Below are 18,935 nucleotides of genomic sequence, written 5' to 3'. Positions count from 1 at the left end.
CACTCGGCACTCGCCGCACCGAGCCGAGCCCATACGAGCCGAGCCGGGCCGCGCGCAGCCGGAACACGTATACAGTGCCGAGCCGGAACGGCCGGAACCGGTGACTGGGCCGATTCACGCGTCGCGAACCCAGTGCTCGTTCGTTATACATTCCCATGGTAAATGCGGTTCGGAAGTGTGTGTGTTGTGTGTGTTGGGGCGGGTGTGCCGCGCGACCACTGCTTGCTGTAGCGCACTGTGCCCGTAGTTAGTGCCGCCGTGTCGGTGTGGTGTGTAGTTTGTGCCTTGTTGCGGCGGCCCCAGGACCAAGCATCCCGTCATCTCGGATACTGCCCGACCCGTGCAATCGCCCACCACTTTGATGGTGCTCCGCGAGAGGAACGCCGTGCTGGTGTTCCGCGCGGTGCTCTCCGCCGTCGCCCCGCCGGAGTCCATGATCCTCAAGTGGGAGCCGAAGCAGAGGCGGGGCGAGGCGGGGCGAGGCGGGGCGAGGCGGGGCGAGGCGGGGCCCCCGTCGGCCAGGTCGCCCTGCTGCAGCGCGCCTTGCGGGACGAGTCACTTGAACGCCACGTTACGGCGGATGTGCGTTCGGGTCATGATGCAACTCTCCCCCCCTCCCCTCCCCTCCCCGTTCATTCACTCGCTGTTCCATTCATGCATTCATTCCTCGGGGCCGCCGAAACCCGCAGCCCGCCGCATATTCATCGCTCGCGTCCATAGTGCATGGGAGGGAAGGCAAGGCCCGCCGAAGGGCCTGGAGCACTGGAAGGCGAGGCTGGGGGTGAAGGTAGGGAGGGTGTGGGGTTGGTGTTATTACTGGCGAGCTCTCCCCCGGGACCCTCAGGCGGGTCCACGACAAGCTCCACGAGCTCCGCGAGCTCAGGCGGGCTAGAGTCCTACAGTGAGTCCGAAGACCGGTGCACTGTGCAGGCGGCCAAAACTCGAGACGCGTTTCGAGCTCCAGAATCGCTAAATGGGACTCGAACCGAACGTGTGACTCCACCAATGGATTGCTCTCCGAACGAGGAATGGTCACACGTCCTGTTCGAGTCCTGTTTAGCGACTCTGGAGCTCAAAACGCGTCTCGAGTTTTGTCCGCCGGCGCGGCGCCGGTCTTCTGGCCCACTGTGCGGCGGGCGTGCGGTCTGACAATGCGCCGCAGTGAATACGCGCCAGGGCGGCGCTGTCGGCGTCGGCGGCGTCCTGGCCGCGGCGGCGCACCTTTGGCCTTTTCAATTTGACAGCAGTAGGTACCGTCGTGCCGAGCCGAGCCGAGCCGAGCCGAGCCGAGCCGGACTGGACTGAATGGTGAATGACTGACGGCGCGCAGCGCGCATATTTTCCCAGCGTGGTGGCGCCGCGACCCGCGGCCCCAGGCGACTCGCGTCAGCGCGGCGTCGCGTCTGAAGGATGACGTCAGCCCGATATTGGCGCGACATCGGCGCGACATCGGCCTGGTGTCAGCGATGTCCGCGACCGCGCTGCTCGAACCGCTCGTCGTGTGGACGCCGTCCGCCTGGGCAGCCTGATGGGCGCGCGCCCATCAACAGGACGATTCCGTGAGGGGCCTGTCTCTCTCTCGCACCCATACGGCACGCTCCACGAGTGCGAGAGAGAGAGAAAGACAGGGCTCTCGCTCGGAATCAGCCTGCTGGCCTTAAGTACCGCGCCGTGCCGCACGGCCATGCCCCACGGCGTGCCCGCCGACACGCCTCCGCCGCCACGACACCCGACACGTCAAAGCAGAATTCGATATGAATTCGGAGGCGCCGTACCGCGCCCTGCAGACTCATTCCGAGAGTTGTTTTCGTCGCTCTGTCTCTCTCGCACCTTCACGGGACGACCCGCGGGTGCGAGAGAGACAGAGCGACGAAAACGGCCTTCGGCATCAGCCCGCGGCTCGCGAGTACCGCGTGCACAGTCCGATCGTTACCTCAACTCACTGCAACGGCGGCGTCCCTCACTGATAGAAAAAAGTACAGAAATTACACGGAACATGTCTGGTCAATTTTTTACCTGGACCGTCCGTACCGCCCAACCACGGGGGTTTTCTGTACATGTTTCTGACCTTCACGGAGACCTGGGGCAAGAGACAGACAGAAAGGCCCGTACCCGTACTCGTCGTACCCATTTTTCCGTACATTTTCCGTGCCAAACCACGGAATTTTTTGCAGTGCTGGGCGATTTGTATTTGGTTTGTTTCCGCGCGAACTCGCGCAGGGCCTCCGCCGCCGCACGTCGCTACACTGGAGAGTAATTCGGGCGATTATTATTGGCCGGGCTGCCCAGCGGGGCCCGCGGTGGGTTGCGCAACGAAACGGCGCGGCCGATACGCCATGCGAGGGCGGCACAGCCGCGTACAAAAAGCGGAAAACAAGCGACAAAATTTAGATTTCAAACTTATTTTTTCCAGTGAGTTTTGGCGGCAAAGCTTCGCCGCCGACCACCCCGCGTGACCGCGTGACGAGCCGACGCTTTTGCGAACCATGGAGCGTAAGTCGCGCGTTTTCTCATGAGCATGGTGTGTGCTGCCTGCAGGCTGATTCCGAGAGTCGTTCTCGTCGCTCTGTCTCTCTCGCACTCATGAAGCGTCCCGTTTAGGTGCGAGAGAGACGGAGTGGAGACAACGACTCTCGGTGCTCAGTCTACTATGTTTGGCTGACAATGGAAGGACGACGACGTCGTCTCGCCGTGTAGCGTTGTGCATGAGTGCATGTCCGGGGCGCCGCCTTGATAACCTGGTTTGAAGTTTGAATGCGTGACTGTACACAAAGCGAGCGCTGGGACGCTGCGGCCCGCCTCGTCTCGTCTCGTCTCGGCGGCGAGGACCCGGACGTTCTTGTTTGCGCGCCTTTAATTGCTGCAGTTTGAATCAACGTTTAGCCATGGTTTAGCGACTTAGCGTTTATGTACTAGCTGGTCTATTTCGGTGGTTAGTTCCCTTCTAGTGTAGAGGAAAAGTCTGGAAAAGTGTAGCTTATTCGGTGTGTTGTTGTAGAAAGAGAAAGTACGTAGCATCCGTAGGGTCTACCGGCTCCCCTTTACAAGCGCGGATCCAGAATTGGCCTCAGGAAGGGGAAAAGTAGCACAGCACTTTTTACCTACGTAGGCTAAAGTGTAATCTTAGGCCTACCCTCCTGGCGGCCCTCTAGGGGCCAAAAGGGATCAAAAGGCCTGTTCGAGGGCCTGTTGCTTCCCCGGCCTTTAAATCAGCCCTTGCTTCTTCATCAAAACAACAAAAAACTTGTTCTATGCTGAATATGCGTGCCGTGGGTTATTCATCCCAAATCTTTCCCGCCTGGACGGATAGCGGACTTCGGTTCCTTGACAAGATAAAGCCAAAGCGGTTCAGCTTCGTCCGAGGGAAGCGCCGGGCGGGATGGCGCCCCTGATTATCAGCTTGACGCGAATCGGCCTGTCACTGCGGCTAATTTACGGCAGCGCCGCCTTTAAGATCCCTACACTCCAAGTCGAATAAGCCGGCGCCGGCAAGCGGCGGGCGCGATCCACGCAGTACAGTAGCGCAAAGTACCGGGGCGCCGCAGCGCCAATCAGAGGAAGGACACGTTTCACCTGTCAGTCCCAGTCGGCCCGCCTCAACCGCCTCGCACTTATGCGTCCACACACATGTTGTCCCTTCTAGGAACGTTCGACAAGCGGTACAGAAAGAGCACCTGGGATCTTTGGTTTTGTTTCATGATTTATTTTTCGTACAGCACGATCCTAAAAAAGGATGATCGCCTGACCATCTCGTTCGTAATTAAGATCGCGAGTGTGACTGGCATCTTTTGCCTCACTCTCGGTCTCTCGGCCGGTGCTTCATGAACAGAGAGAACGTCTCGTGATCCTTGTGGAATTCCGCTGTTTTTTATTTCCTTCCGCGGGCGAATCCAAATTAGGTGACGTGGCCGAGCGGGGCAAAGCCAGGCAAAAGCAAAGCCACGGCGATAGCGGGGCGGCCCTTCTGTTTGCACGGCAGGGCCGCGCAGGGCCGCCACCCGGTTATCAGCCAGGTGATAAAACGGCCCGACGCGCGACGACGCGGCCAGAGAGAGAGAGAGAGAGAGAGAGAGAGAGAGAGAGAGAGAGAGAGAGAGAGAGAGAGGAAGAGAGAGCGCCAATTCGCCGAGGCCCGCGGGACCAGACGGCCGCTGACCGAGGCCGGGCCGATTCAGTGTTGCCACGCAAGTATGGGCGAGAATTCGCGCACGGTGCATCAGTCTCGAAAGGGTTACCTACTCGGTTGCCCACCTCCGCCTGCTGGCAAACTTCTCGAGAGCAAAGCCCAGATGTTGCCTACCTAAATAGGCAGGCGCAGGGCACAGGCTGAGGTTAGATCTCTTCCAAATCTGGCGTATCTTGGTGGAAATTTTCGCCTTGGCGTGGCTTGATTGGGAGAGTGAAGCCCAGGTGTCGCGGCCTAGTAGGCAGGCTGAGGTGGCTAACCTTAGGCTAAAACGGGTGCATCCGTGTGGAATGTCTGCCTACTTGTGTGGAACTCCAGGCCGTCTCTGCGGATCGTCTTCGAGTCCGTCCAGGCTACCACGAACCGCCTTGGCGCCCTGGCGCGCCCTGGCGCCTGCCTGTGCTGGACGTCCTGGACGCCCGCAGTGAACACCACGTGATTGATGCAAGTCGGAACTCGGAAAAGAGGGGGAGGGGCAATGGGAGGGGGGGATGTAATGAGCTGGCGCTTCGTCAGTAACCTCGCCGCCGCCGTCGAATGCTGGAGGAAAACGGCAAAACGTGGAAAGGAGAAAGGTGGCCGGGCTGACGGGGCTGACGGACGGCGGCTGCCGAGACGAGACGCCGGGCCGGACGGCGCAAGCGACGCGTCGCGACGCAAGCCCGGCGGGGACAGCACCGGACGGCACGCCTCACTTTCGGGACGGACAAAAATCCTCGCCTCCTTTTCTTCATCCCGAATGGAGCGCAGCTGCTGTGTGCGTCTCGCAGGAGGGCAAAAAGAGCACTTTCAGCGAGCGTGACCCCTCCCCCCCCCCTTCCCTTTCGCTCTCGGACCCACGCCACCCCTTCTCTCGGCACTCTATGGCGACGGTCGTCGACCTTCCACCCCTCGCCTCGCAGGGCCTGCGGAGCGGTGCCGAGAGGCGTTTTCGTCGCTCCGTCTCTCTCGCACCCATGCCGGACGCCCCGTGAGTGCGAGAGAGACGGAGCGGCGAAAACGACTCTCGGAATCAGTCTGCTGGGCGGCGTGGGGCCTCGGCTGGAGTGGGGGCGGGGCGGGGCGGGGTGGGGCGGGGCGGGGCGGGGCGGGGCGGGGCGGGGCGGGGCGGGGCGCCTTTGCATGTTATCGGCTTGCCGGCAAAGCCCCGGCGAGCCTCGACAAGCGCCGAAAGCTCTGGCCGCGGCCAAGCCCGCCGAGTGTTTGGCGAAGGCGCAAGGCGCCCCGCCGAGCCCGCGTCCATTCACACCACGACGACCGCCCCGCCGCGCCACGCCCTGCCACGCCCTGCCATGCCCTGCCATGCCCTGCCACCCGGGAAAGGGGAGGCTCTGCCAAGTTCCGCCGCACCGACTGGATGCATGCTTGTCCGCCTGCTTGTTGGCCTGCTAGTTTTCCGGCTTGTTGCTTGTCGGCCTGCTTGGTCCTGCTTGCCGGCTGCCACTCGCCCCACTGTAACACACTGTACGTTCCCTCCTCCAGCCCCATGGGGTGAGGCCCGCGGGTCGTCCTGGCCGCCACGTCGGCTGCCCCGCGTGCCCCCGCCCCCGACCCGGCCCCGGCCGAGGCCCCGGCTCCGCGTGAGGCCGCCGCCGGCCCGGAGCGCCCGGAGGAGGACCCCTCGTCGTCCAGCAGCGACGCCACCGACGCCAGCGTGGCGACCGCCATCCAGGCGGCGCCCCCCGGCCCCAGCATGGCGGGGGGGCGGCCGCGGCCGGGCCTGGCGGCGAGGCCGGGCCTGAGCGGCGTGCCGAGGCCGAGGCCGGGGACGGCGCCCCTGCAGCGGGCCGCGAGCGAGGGCGGCTCCGGGACCCCCTCCGTGCTCAGGCCCATCAACGCCAACGTCAGGACCGCGGCCAGCGACACTTCCCCCGCGGGCAGGGCGCCCCCCGGGCCAGCCCCCGGGCCCCGCGCCAAGACCCCCGGCAACGCCACTCCCGGGCGCGCCGCCAGCCGCACCCCCAGTCCGGGCCAGGGGCGTAGCCAGGGCCGCGCGACCACGCCCAGCCGCAGTGCCGCCCCCGCCGTCAGGGCCGCCACCATGCCCCCCACGTGCTCCAAGGCCAGGAGGACGACGCCCAGGACAGCCATGGCCAGGTAACCAGCGGCAACCAGCAGCGGGCGGTGGTGGCGGGGAAACCGGAAAGTGATGTCAAAAGTTGTGTTTCTGCCTCTCCTTTTTTTGCACTGCCTCTTCCTGGGAATAGCAAACAGGCGGTGGGCGCTACTCCTCGCACCTCCTCGGCTTTGCTGCTTCGCTGTCGGTTCGTGCACCTGGTGATAACAAACAGTGTGCCACCGCCGCCCCGCCCCGCCCCGCCCCGCCTCGCCCCGCCACGCTGCGCCAGCTGATCGACAAGCTGCCTGCCCCTCCCGCTGCCGCGCTGCAAACAGCCGAAGCTCGTTGGAGTGACATCAGCCCGTCAATACCCCGTCCGAGGACTGAGACGCGCCGACAGGTGCCAGTGACTGCCAGAGCCTCTGCCTCCGCAGACTGCTTCCGAGAGTCGTTTCCGTCGCTCTGTCTCCCTCGCACTCATGGGGAGTGCCGGATAGGTGTGAGAGAGACAGAGCGACGGAAACGACCTGGGCGGAATCAGTCTGCTGCCTCTGCCGTGCGGGCGGAGGCACGGCGGGGCCTCCTCCGCCGTGCAGGCAGGCACACCGTCGGACACGCGAGCGCAGCGGGACGGGGCACTGTCAGGCGGTCGAGGCTCCGAGGCTTCACGACTTGCCTCGCCGCTCTCCAAAGGACGCTGCAGACCGATTCCGAGAGTCGTTTACGTCGCTTTGTCTCTCGCGCACGTACGGGACGCCCCTAGTGCCAGAGACACTCGACTCTCGGAAGCAGTCTGCAGGAGGCTGCACTCTTGGAGTGTCTTCGAGATTCTAATCTCTGTGTAGCCGGAAAAGCACACAAGGCACCTGCGGGCTGCACCTCATTCTGCATGCTTCGAAAACTAATCTACGACAGTGGCGTGAATTTGCCAAGTAGCCAAGGCAGTTCGTGCTGCCCGTCCCACACCGGTGCAGTGTGTTTGGTCTCCTCCTGTTTAACTACTTTTCTGCTGCTGCTAACCGCGACTGACGCAGAACACAGCGGCAAATGAACCAACGCTGCGTGGAAAAGAAAGCAGACGCCCTACAGCAGAGACTGATTCCGAGGGTCGTTTTCGTCGCTCTGTCCCTCTCGCACCTATGGGGGACGCCCCATGAGTGCGAGAGAGACAGAGTCACGAAAAACTCTATGAATTATGGCGTTGGGTCTGCGACATGTGTGTCTTCTTCCCCTTTTGGTGGCGGTCCGTGCAGATTGATACTTCGCGCTGGCGGGGCTGGCGACGAGCTGCCAATAAAGGGCACTATTGACACTCTTCAATCTACGGCCGCGCCTCGGGGGGCACCGACAGCCGACGACCGTCGCTCTGTCTCTCTCGCACTCACGGGGCGTGTGGCGTCGCGCAGGGGTGCGAGAGAGACAGAGCGATGAGAGCACTGCCCGGAACCGCGCCGCAGCACTGCGCAGCCAGCACGGGGTGGGCTTTGTTCGGGGATTCCGACGAGGACGTCGACAGCCTCAACGACAGCGGCGTGCGTGCCCAGGCCGCCCAGCACGCCCATTCCGAGAGTCGTTTTCGTCGCTCTGTCCCTCTCGCACCTGACCGGGACGCCCCGCGAGTGCGAGAGAGACAGAGCGACGAAAGCGACTCTCGGAATCAGTCTGCAGGGCGCGACCGCCGTCGTCGCGAGCGTGGCCGAGCGGGCGCGTCGGAGCGTGGCGTCGACGGGGACCTCTATGAGAACAAACGGCCGCCTATACAAGTCGGCGTGACGCATGGCGTGGACGCGGACGCATGGAGGTCAAGGCTCCGTCCCATTCGTGATAAAAAGACGGCGAAGTGGCGCGGCTTGCCTGCCCCCCCCCCTCCCCCACTTTTTCCGCAGCTTCCGGCCGCGGCCAAATGCCTGTATCAGTGCACCGCCACTGCGGACCGCGAGCCGCACCGCTTGGCCGCACGGCTTGGCCGGCTGGGACGCCGCCGTGAACCACCATCCAGCCCACCGAGTGAGTCCCTGGGTTCTGTCACGAGAATGGCCTCTCTCATGATGACAAATTTAGGTGCGGAGGACGGGTCGGCGTGGTTGCGCGTTGCGGGTGTCCCCCTTCCAGTGGTGGACCCAGCCCAGCCAGGGACGGCCTGATGACGGCCTCATACTGCTCGCTGACCGCCCTCACCGACGCCCTCGCCGAGGCCCTCGCCGTGAAAGGGACGTCGCCGTGCACGGCGGCGCGGCCGGCCCGCTACGGTCACGGTGCAGTGCGTGGAGGAAGGGCGGGGCGGGGCGGGGCGCTTTATTCGAGTCGCGTGCTGGCGTGGCCCTGCTGCATACGGCGGCCGGACCTGAGCGTGAACGTCGTGTCCGGAAGGGGGGTCGCGTGCCCCGCCCCGCCCCGCCCCGCCCCGCCCCGCCCCGCCCCGCCCCGCCCCGCCCCGCCCCGCCCCGGCGAGTGCGACGTGCGAGCAGAGTGGTGGGCGGCGGCTCGGCGACGGCCTGCTTATCACTGGCCGCCTTGTCCTGGACGCCGCGCGGCCCAGAGCCTTGCCCAGAGCCGGCCCGCTGACCCACGACGCCTTTGGTTGGCCCAATCTGTTCGGAGCGCCTCGTCGGCCGGGCTTGTGCCTCTCCGTCCTGAGCCGTCCTGTGCGAGTCTGAGTGTTTGTGTGTCTGTGTCTGCTCCGGCCAGAGGGCACCTCCTCGCCATGTCGGGTAAATACAGTTGTTGGCCGTCCAGGGCTTTGAGTTTTTCCCGCTCGGGCTGATCCCAGTGTAGTGTGTCACACCTGGGCGGGGCGCGCCGCGGCGCGCAGTGTCAGGGAAATTGCCCTCCTTCGCTATCTCGCGCGCGGAACGCGCTGGGGAGCGCCCCGACCAAGTGCCCCGCCCCGCCCCGCCCCGCCCCGCCCCGCCCCGCCCCGCCCCGCCCCGCCCCGCCTAGGTAGGATTAGCGAATCGTGTCCGCACTATCGCGGGGGGCCTTGGCCCGGCGGCCGCGCACCGCGCACTGCGTCCCGCCCAGAACGCCCAACGCCCAACGCCCTGCGGGTGTAGGCAGTGTAGCAGACGCACCGCGCGCGTGCCCGATCCGCCGAGCGCATCTTTGGTGAGTCTGGGTGAGTGCATCGTGGTGCAACCTGCCAGCCTCCCGCACCGGATGGCACACCGCACCCCGCCCCGCCCCGCCCCGCCCCGCCTAGAAGGTCTGCCTGGGGAAATGAGGGAGCTGCATATTGTAGGCCGGGACTGGCGCAATGAGGCAGGGCACGGCGTGGCAGGTCACGGCCCGGCACGGCACCAGCTCAATACACCGCAACCTGTCGATCCTTGATTGGCTTTCGGGACGCGGCGCATCGAGACTATCGAAAGGGACGTCAGCACGTCGCTCGATACGTCCCAATCCCTCAAACTCCGGGCGGGCAGCCCGATGACGCCCTTCGACCCGGGCCGGAAATTGGCGCAGCTCTGTCTCCCTCGCACTCACAGGCGGGCAGCGGGACGTTCCGCAGTGGCGTGACAGAGACGCGAAGACGAGGCACTGTTCGAAATCAGACCGCTGCATGAAGCCTGCCGTGTTGCAGCCGGCCCGGCCTCCGTGCGTGATGCGGTCGCGAACCGCGCTGGGAAACGGCAAACGGCACGGCTGGTGCCCAACAGTGTGCTTTCGTCGCGCGTCCCTCTCGCACTCATGGGACGCGCCGCAGGCCCACGAGAGAGGCAGCGCGACGCCACACTGTTCGGAATCAGCCCGCTGGAACACGCTGCATGCGACGTCGGCGTCGGCGGGAACACTGCGTTCATTGTCAGCTAGTGGCGGGCGACGCCGGCGACGCCGTCAAGGCCCCGCACAGTGGGCCAGAAGCCGGTGGAGGCGGCCAAAACCCCGGACGCGTTTTGAGCTCCAGAGTCGCTAAATGGGCCTCGAACCGAACGTGTGACCCCACCAATGGATTGCTCTCCGAACGAGGAATCCATTGGTGGGGTCACACGTTCGGTTCGAGTCCCGTTCAGCGACTCTGGAGCTCAAAACGCGTCCGGGGTTTTGGCCGCCTCCACCGGCTTCTGGCCCACTGTGCCCCGGACGGACGGACGACGCCGCGCTCTCCGCGAGCCGAAGCACTCATGGGGCGTCCCCGTCCCGCACAGAGGTGCGAGAGCGACAGCGTCGACAACGACTCTTGGAATCAGTCCGCTGCTCAAGTTGAGCGACGCGTCGTGAAGCGGCACTTCACACTCCGCCACAGCTCTGAAGATCGGTTTGTCGCTCTGTCTCTCTCGCACCCTTGTGGAGAGGTTCATGAGTGCGACAGAGACAGAGCGACCAAATCGCTTGGCTGCCGCGCGGCGGCGTGAAGCCCAAGTCCGAACTTCGGGCCGACTGGCCGGCCGGGCCGTCTCGCCCGCTGCCGGCAGTAATGGACTAATGGGCGTCCGAGGCGCTGGGGCACTGGAAGTCCGCGTGGCCGGGCGGCCGGGCTGGACGAGCATAGACCGGCATAGACTAGCAGGAGCAGGCGGGGCGCGTTCTGTAATAACACTGCAACGCCCGCGGAGGCCGTCCAGGAGGCCGTCAAGGAGGCCGTCAAGGAGGCCGTCAGGAGGCAGTGCGGCGGCCGCATTTACGTTTTCCACTCCGTTTAGCATCCGCCGCCCGGAGAGCGTGTTATTTTCGGGGATTAATAGTTTCGCGTCACGAAGTGCGAAATGTGAAACACACGGGAGAGAGAACCAGCGTTTTTGAAAATCCGCCAAGCAAAGCAGAAACGGAGAAACTTTTGGGACGTTGGACGACAAAGTGACAACCACCGACTCAGTCACGATGTTGTTAAGTCGGCTGCGCGACGGCGGCGTGGCGCTTCTGTTTACGACCGGCCCCGCACCGCCTGGCTGCGAAGGATCGCTCCGTCTCTCTCGCACCCACACGGCCCACACGGCACGCCCCGTGAGTGCGAGAGAGACGGACAGAGGCGTTCCTCGGAGTCGGCCGGCAGGCAGGCCCTCCGGGTAGCTATGCGTGACAGGCATCGTTCACTCACTCGCACCCACGCGACAAGGAGGGCGACGCCGAGGAAGCGGAGGTAGGCGAGGCGGGCCGAGGCGAGGGCGGGGACGCGCAGGGGGATCTTTAATTGACACTGTTATGCTGCAAAAACCGGGAGACGCCGTGAAAAAAAGGGGGAATTCCAGGAAATGGAAAAAAGAAACGGTATCCACATCCTCGTCGGCTGGATCTGGTCTTCCCTCTCCTCCGACTCCGAGGCGACAGCTCCGGAGCCTGGCGACGGGCGACGTCGACGACACATAAAGTGTCGCCAGGTCTTTTTCTTCCGTGGCATCTTCTTCTTTCTCCCTTGACGTCATCCTCGACCTGGTCCTGCCGCCCGGTTCCGAAAGATCGTTATTCGTCGCTCTGTCTCTGTCGCACTCACGGGGCGGTCCGTACCGGTGCGAGAGAGACAGAGCGACGGAAGCAGGCGACCAGAGAAAGGCCGCCCTTCCGCCATGGTGCCTGCACTGCATGGTTCCTCGCGAGGCTGGAGGCGTGGGGACGCGGATTCTGGTTCGATCACCAGCAGGCTCATTCCGACCGGCGGTCTGCCGGGCTGTCTCCCTCGCACCCCTACGGGACGCCTTATGAGTGCGAGAGAGAGGCCTCCCAGCTTGGAATCAACCTGTCGGTGTCAGGGCGAGTGGCGGCTGGGACGGAAGACCAGCTGCAGACTGATTCCGATGGTCGTTTTCGTCGCTCTGTCTCTCTCGCGATCATGGGGCGTCCCGTAGAGGTGTGAGAGAGACAGAGCGACGAAAACGACTCTCAGAATCAGTCTGCTGGGCGTCCCTATCCCATCCGCGTTCCGCGTGCACTGCACTGTAAACTCTCCGGCCGGCCAGGGTGGCCGGGACGGCCTTTCGTTTTCCTGCGTTATCGGCGTCCGCGGCGGCGAGAAGCGAGCCGGCCTGAAAGGAAAACCGCTGAATTATTACCGCGCCCGAGCGAGAGTGAGTGTGCGAGAGAGAGCGAGAGCGGGGCGCCGGCGCGGCCCAAGCGGGACCCAAACAACTGATTAACTGGAATTAAGCCGCCAATTATGTGCCGAAGCGGGCGCAGCCTCTGCAGCGCTTTGTTGCTTCTATCTCTCTCGCACCGCTACGGGCCGCCTCATGAGTGCGAGAGAGACGGAGCGACGAAATTAGCGCCATCCGCAATCAGCCTGCTGGGCGGCGCTCTGAGATGATACGCGGCGCTGTCAGGCCGCGGGGGCCCAGGCTGACATGCGTAGCGCCTAGCGGGACGCGCCGTGCCCTCGGTGGGGCCCTCGGTGGGGCCCTCGGAGGCGCTCCACGCTCCGCGTTTGCTCGGGACGCCGCCGAAGCCAAGCCGCCGCCGAGCCGCCGGCCCCCCGGAGCTTCGCGGGGCTTCGCGGGGCTTGCCCCCCGGAGCTCGGCGGCGTGGGCCTCCAGGCGCCTCCAGGCTCGCCGCGGGCTCCGGCTCCTCGCGGTACAACGCGGCGCGGCCAGTGCGGTGGCCGTCAGTCGCGGCAGACGTCCCGGCGCCGGCGCTGCGTCTGGCCGAGCGCTCCTTTCGCCGCGGTGCCCGTCGCGCGTGTCGCACGAACCGCGCCACGCCGTGCCCTGCCGCGCCGTGTTGTACCGCGTCGCAGCGTGATGGAGTCATAACTGCAACCTCATCCGCTCGCCGCCGACTTCGGCTTTCGCCTTCGCCCCAACGAGATCGCCATGTCGGTACCTCACCTCACTGTGCTCCCAGGGTGGATCCAGAGACTGATTCAGGGGGGACGAGCGAAGTCGCCAAAGTTGACGATACCTTCAGGAGTACAGCGACTTGTTACCCGCACCAATCAGACGGCTTCGCCCAGCTTCCCCCAGCATCCGCGCCGCAGTGGGCCGCGGAGTCGCTAAACAGGACTCGAACCGAACGTGTGACCCCACCAATGGATTCCTCGTTCGCAGAGCAATCCGTTGGTGGGGTCACACGATTGGTTCGGGTCCCACTTAGCGACTCTGGAGCTCAAAACGCGTCTAGAATTTTGACCGCCTCCACCGGTCTTCCGGCCCACTGTGCGCGCCTGCTGTGCTTGTCCACCGCTTGCGGCGTGCGCGGTGCGTGGCGCGCGACCATACGCGCGACACTGTGGGACGCCCCGGCCGGCCGGCGGACGCACGGCTCGCCTTGTTGGCGGCAGCCAGTGGGCCAGAGGCACTCTCCTCTATTAATTAATTAATCAATTAATTACCTAATTGAGCGCCGCTCTGCCGGCCGGCCGGTCCAGCGCTCTTGGCCGCGCCTCTCCACGCTTTCTGGAGGCAGGATGACGACCGCGGGGCGGCCAGGGGCGGCCCTCGTGGAGGGGGGGGGGCATCGCGCTTAACGCGAGTGCAAAGCGCCAAGCGCACGCAAGCGGCCCGGCCTCGGCGTGGCGATGCAGCGCCGCAGCGCGGCAAGCGCCTCGAGTCTCGATTAATCGGACCGATGTATCGCAGCATCTACAGTTTTTTGGTACTTCGACCTTGCTGCGACCTTTACACACTCGCCGCTCTCCGCTCCACTGCGCGACAAATTATCGGGGCCTCCACGCCCCACGGCGTCTTCTGCTGCCGACTGCCCGTCTCCTTGGATAATTGTCCTGGCGATCGCGAAGCCGGGCGAAGCCGGGCGAAGCCCATCCCGTGGGAGCTGTATCCGCCCTTCGCGTCGGCCCGCGCGGAAAAAATAAATTTCCTACAACCTCATCATTGACTCTGTTCTGTTCGATCGATCGATAGGTTGGATTCGATAGCTTGCAATCGAAAATCCGATGTATGTCTAAAATCAAAAGCTGGTCGCTTTGACCGGGCCAGCACTTGTACGATGACAACGAAACCCCAGATTGGTTGTCGTCATACAAGTGTTCGGTTGTTGTTGTTTTTGTTTTTGTTTTGGTTGACGGTGCGTTGTTGTTGTTGTTGCAGGGTGTCGTCCGCGCCCCGCCTGCCGCTGGGCCCCGCGTCCATGGACCTCACGCGGTTCACCTCGCTGGCCCACGGGCCCAACGGCCACCCCGAGACCGGTGGCGCGCTGTCCCGCGTGATCATGGTCCGCAAGACGGAGCAGAGGGTCTTCACGTCGCTGCAGGGCAGTGAGGTACGCTCCCGCTCTGCGGCGGACTGAGAGTCGTTTTCGTCGCTCTGTCTCTGTCGCACCTGTAGGGCGTTGCGTTGCGTAGAGGTGCGAGAGATGTAAAGCGACGAAAAACGAATCTTCGGAATCGCTCGGCGGATTTCTTGTCCTTCAGCTACAATGCAACTTCCTGACGCTCGAGAACCCATGCGCAGTGGACCAGAAGACCATCGGTGCAGGCGGACAAAAATCTAGCCGCGTTTTGAGCTCCATAGTCGCTAAATGGGAGCCGAAACGAGCGAGTGACCTCACCAATGGATTCCTCGTTCGGGGAGCATCTCCATTGGTGGGGTCGCTCGTTCGGTTCGAGTTCCATTCAGCGACTCTGGGGCTCAAAACGCGTTCAGAATTTTGTCCGCCTCCGCCGGTCTTCCGCACTGCAACGCCGACTGCCGGCAGATCCCCAAGGTGGAGACGCTGACCAGGGAGACGGTGGAGACGTTCCGGGGCAACCGCACGCAGCGCAAGGTGACCACGTGCCAGAAGAGGGACGGCTCCATCGCCGGCGACCTGGCCGAACTGCGGTCCGCCTTCAGCTCGGGGTACACGACGCCGCGGACGGGCACCGCCACGCCGCTCGGCTTCACCACGCCCAGGACGGGCACCGCCACGCCGCTCACCCACGCCGGCAGCCTCAGCGGTGAGTACTCAATCCGCCACGGGAAGAGTTCACTTGATTGTTGCCCCCACTCTTGAGACTTTGGTCACCGCTTGACTTCTGCCCCCGCCTGATCCTCGCCAATTGGTCGTCCGGTCGCACTTCCTGCCGTCACAGCTAATCCCTGTTTGCGCTTCGCGCTCGTAAATGAGTCCCGACGCCGAACGCTATCGCTCGCTATGACGTCACCGATGATAACTGCAAAGGACGCGCGTCCCATGGAACAGAGGAAGCGCCGCGTCGCTGATACCGAGGCAATAAGATGTTCCCTGGTGGTAAGGACGCGCCATTCCGTCCGCGCGTAGCCAGTGTAGCAGACCCGGTGCTCGACGCCCATGGGGGCCAAGCAGTCGTACGTCGTGACGCGAGTCCCCGCCCCCGAGGCCGACCCCGTGGTCAGTGAGGACCTCGGCGCGAAGCTTGAGTCCAAGCCCGCTCCGGGCCTCGATTTAAAGTCCGAACTCAAGCACTCTCCCGATCTCGGCCCAAAGTCCGATCTCAAGCACTCTCCCGACCTCGGCCAGAAGGTTGACCCGAGGCAGTCTCCCGACCTCGGCCCGAAGTCCGACCTCAAGCACTCTCCTGGCCTCGACCGGAAGCCCCATCCCGACTCTTCCCGCGACCCCAGCCCCTCTCTCGGCCCCGGCTCGCAAACCGCCTCCACGGCGCCCTCCTCAAAGCCCTCCTCGAAGCCCTCGTCAAGGCCTTCCTCAAGGCACTCGTCGAGGCCATCCTCAAGGTCATCCTCAAGGTCATCCTCCCCTGCTGCAGGCATGTCGTCCGCCGACCCCGGCCGCCGCTCCCCCAGCAGCTCGCCAGACCGGCCGGGCAGCAGGGCAAGCCACGTGAGCAGGGCCTCCACCAGCAGCGCCGGCACGGTAAGTCCATCTCTGTCGCACTCGTGGAGCTCTCCATAAGGGTGCGAGAGAGACAGCAGCTCTGCAGCACAGCACGGTTTCTCTGACCGCCGGCCTCGGCGTCCTTGCGGACCACTAACTTTGCTTCGTCGCTCTGCAGCAGCGGCTGTGCAAGTCGAAATCGCGGAGCCTCTCGGACGGCGAGTCCTGCTTCGGCGAGGACTTCGCCCAGGAGTGCCTGCGCGTGCACAACGAGTACCGGGCGCGGCACGGCGTGCACCCACTCAAACTCAGCAAAAAGGTACGTAGGTTAAGGTTAAATGAATGAACGAATGAAGCGTGGGGCTACGCTTTAGCTTTACCAGTGTACTGATTTACGTTTCGGTGCTTTACGCAGCTGAGTAGGTACAGCGAGGACTGGGCCAAGCGGCTGGCCGCCAGGGGCGTCATCGAGCACCGCAACGAGTCGGACTACGGCGAGAACATCTTCTGCTCGTGGTCCTCCAACGCGGCGCACACGGTGGCGGGCGACGAGCCGGTGCACCACTGGTACAACGAGATCAAGGACCACAAGTTCGGCAAGGAGCCCACCTCCCTCAAGACGGGCCACTTCACGCAGGTCGTGTGGAAGGACTCGCGCGAGCTTGGCGTGGCTGTGGCGCGCAGCCGGACGGGGCAGGTGTTCGTCGTGGCCAACTACTCGCCGCCCGGCAACTTCGTGGGCTGCTTCGCGGAGAACGTGCCACCAGTGGGGTGAGTCCGCCAGTCGGCTCGCGAGGTCCTGGGTGCCGCCACTCGCAAAAGGGATGGAGCCTGGCGACACACTGCGGCCAAGTGACTTTTCAATGCTGGACAAACGGGCGATCTCTTGCGCATGGGGTATCTACGACTCATTTCTTTTGCGAGTGATAGTTCATTCGTGCAGAATGGCATGTTCTTTTGATGAATCTTACGTGGAGAAAGAATGCAACGTAAGAAGCAGTGGTTGCCTCCTCGGCCGGGCGCCTGCGAAGTCGAGGGTAGGCAGACACGCACAGCGCGCGCGTTCGGCGGGCAGGCCTACTCTCGACCTGGCAGGCGCTCGGCCGAGGCGAGGGTAAAACTGAAACTGGTAGGATGTCGCTGTGTCACGTGGTCTCCAGGCGGTGCTGACTGTTCCCCCGGCCTTTCCGTTCCAGCGGCTTCCCGCCGACGCCGGGCGCCGCGCTGTCCCCGGTGCGCGAGGGCGTGGAGGCGGGCGGCACCGAGGACCTGGCGCAGGAGGGCCTGCGCCTGCACAACGAGTACCGGCGGCAGCACGGCGTGGCGGCGCTGCGGCTCAGCCCGCGCCTCTGCGAGTACGCGCGCGACTGGGCGCGCACCCTGGCCAGGGAGGACCGGTTCGCGCACCGCCCCGACGGCCGCTACGGCGAGAACATCTTCTGCGCCTGGTCGCCCGACAGCGGCACCGGGGCGCCCGGCTCCTCGTCCAGGGTGGGCGCCAAGGAGGCCTGCGACACGTGGTACAAGGAGATCAAGGAGCACCCCTTCGGCCAGGAGCCCCGCCTGCTCAAGTCAGGTGAGTTGGCCGTTGGGACACTGGAACTGCCTAGCCTTGGCCCTCCGAGGCGAGAAGCATTATAGTGTTCCAGAGTGTACTTCATGGAACTCGAACCAACTGCCCCCGATGAATAAATCATGACAGCTTAGAGTACTTCATGGCTGATTCGGGACGCCACTTTCACTTCCTTTCACTGATTATGGAGTGTTTCCGTGTTCTTGGGTGCAGCAAAACGCAGCTTTCACCCCTCGTTTGTCTCCCCGTGATTTCCGCCCCTCCGTCTTTGTGCACGTTTCGACTGACCAGGTTGTTGTTGTTTCTGTTGTCCCGGCCAGGCCACTTCTCCCAGATGATCTGGAAGGAGAGCAAGGAGCTGGGCATGGGCTTCGCGCGGAGCAAGAACGGGCGCACCATCATCGTGGCCAACTACCACCCCCGCGGCAACTACATCGGCCAGTTCGCGGACAACGTGCCAAGACCGACGTCGGGACCATTTGCATCGTGAAGCCGCAGTCGCGCACGCCGCAGCCCAAGAACACGACACGCTCACCGTGACGTCAATATGACTACTTTAAGTCAAAATTTCGACAGATTAACGCGTCATTTCTTCGTGAGTGTTTCGGGTTCTGTGGGAGGTGTTGCAAGCGTACCGCACGCAGCAACCCCAACCCTGTACAGTACGACGAGTATCTCGAAGACGAAAAGCCAAAGTTGTTTTGTTGAGCGATCGAGCCTCAACTTACCTCACATACGCCTGTTATATTTTTTTTCTCGGCCATTTGTCGAACCAGAAGGGTGGTTCGGGGACTTCGTTACTGTGGCCCGTCTTTTTAGGGTGTGCATCCCTCGTGTGCATCCGTGACCGGTGGCCACAAGTGTGGGGTGGGGAGCCGAGGGCGGGAACTCTTTTGCATCGTAGAGGTAAAGACGAATGTTTGATCCCTCTAGACACTTGAGTTAGAAGGGCCTGTACTGAACTTTGTTGCCCCCCCCCCTCCCGAACTCGAACGCGTCGGCGCCCCTGTACTGTAAATCAGCTGCCTCAGCCGGTATTATTTTTTTGCAGAGTTCTCAAAAACACCCGACATAGAACTTGTTAATTTTGAGTAAGTCTATTTCTGCTTGGGCTTGAACGAATTTAGCTATGGATTTCATTATTTCATCAGCAGCAGCAGCTCAGACACATGAATCAGAAATTCTTAGAACTCGAAAAGGAGATGTCACTGTGATTGACTTATATTCCAAGTGAATAATTAGATTTTTTTTCTCTAGCATTCCAAAGCATTCCAGCAAGCCAAAGAGTTGTTTAGTCAACAAGACGTAATAACTTTAATTAGAAAACAACTAACACGGTGTATCACTAACTATGTACAATTTGTATTGTCCTAGAATTTCCATTAAAAAATCAATGTTATTCTATTACTTTTATGTTACCATTTGATTACCATCACACACTA

General features: G+C 63.1%; 1 protein-coding gene across 4 annotated transcripts; it reads left to right on the top strand.

The window, feature by feature from the left end:
- Window positions 1-3: 3 nt before the first annotated feature.
- Window positions 4-18,892, top strand: LOC117653301. Of its 4 annotated transcripts, none has more exons than XM_034398896.1 (8): window positions 4-158; window positions 14,216-14,387; window positions 14,823-15,063; window positions 15,853-15,959; window positions 16,099-16,239; window positions 16,336-16,691; window positions 17,117-17,496; window positions 17,814-18,892. In XM_034398896.1, exons 2-8 carry the CDS (start codon window positions 14,256-14,258, stop codon window positions 17,981-17,983), a joined length of 1,527 nt encoding a protein of 508 aa, XP_034254787.1. In that variant the 5' UTR covers window positions 4-158; window positions 14,216-14,255; the 3' UTR covers window positions 17,984-18,892. The 4 variants fall into 4 exon arrangements, with proteins under 4 accessions (XP_034254787.1, XP_034254784.1, XP_034254786.1 ...); XM_034398893.1 differs by lacking the exon at window positions 4-158 and adding an exon at window positions 8,813-8,956; XM_034398895.1 differs by lacking the exon at window positions 4-158 and adding an exon at window positions 9,246-9,350.
- The last annotated feature ends 43 nt before the right edge of the window (window positions 18,893-18,935 follow it).

The sequence above is a fragment of the Thrips palmi genome, unplaced genomic scaffold (assembly GCF_012932325.1).
Source record: "Thrips palmi isolate BJ-2018 unplaced genomic scaffold, TpBJ-2018v1 HiC_scaffold_8, whole genome shotgun sequence".
NCBI lineage: Eukaryota > Metazoa > Arthropoda > Insecta > Thysanoptera > Thripidae > Thrips > Thrips palmi.
Note: the sequence above shows the minus strand (reverse complement) of the source record. Positions and strands in the feature narration are given on the sequence as shown.

Excerpts from the sequence above, each read along its gene's own strand:
- LOC117653301 (XM_034398892.1), top strand. The coding sequence starts at position 15,417 with ATGGGGGCCAAGCAGTCGTACGTCGTGACGCGAGTCCCCGCCCCCGAG. Across the intron at positions 16,240-16,335 it reads CACTCAAACTCAGCAAAAAG|CTGAGTAGGTACAGCGAGGA; the intron begins GTACGTAGGTTA and ends TGCTTTACGCAG. Across the intron at positions 16,692-17,116 it reads GAGAACGTGCCACCAGTGGG|CGGCTTCCCGCCGACGCCGG; the intron begins GTGAGTCCGCCA and ends TTTCCGTTCCAG.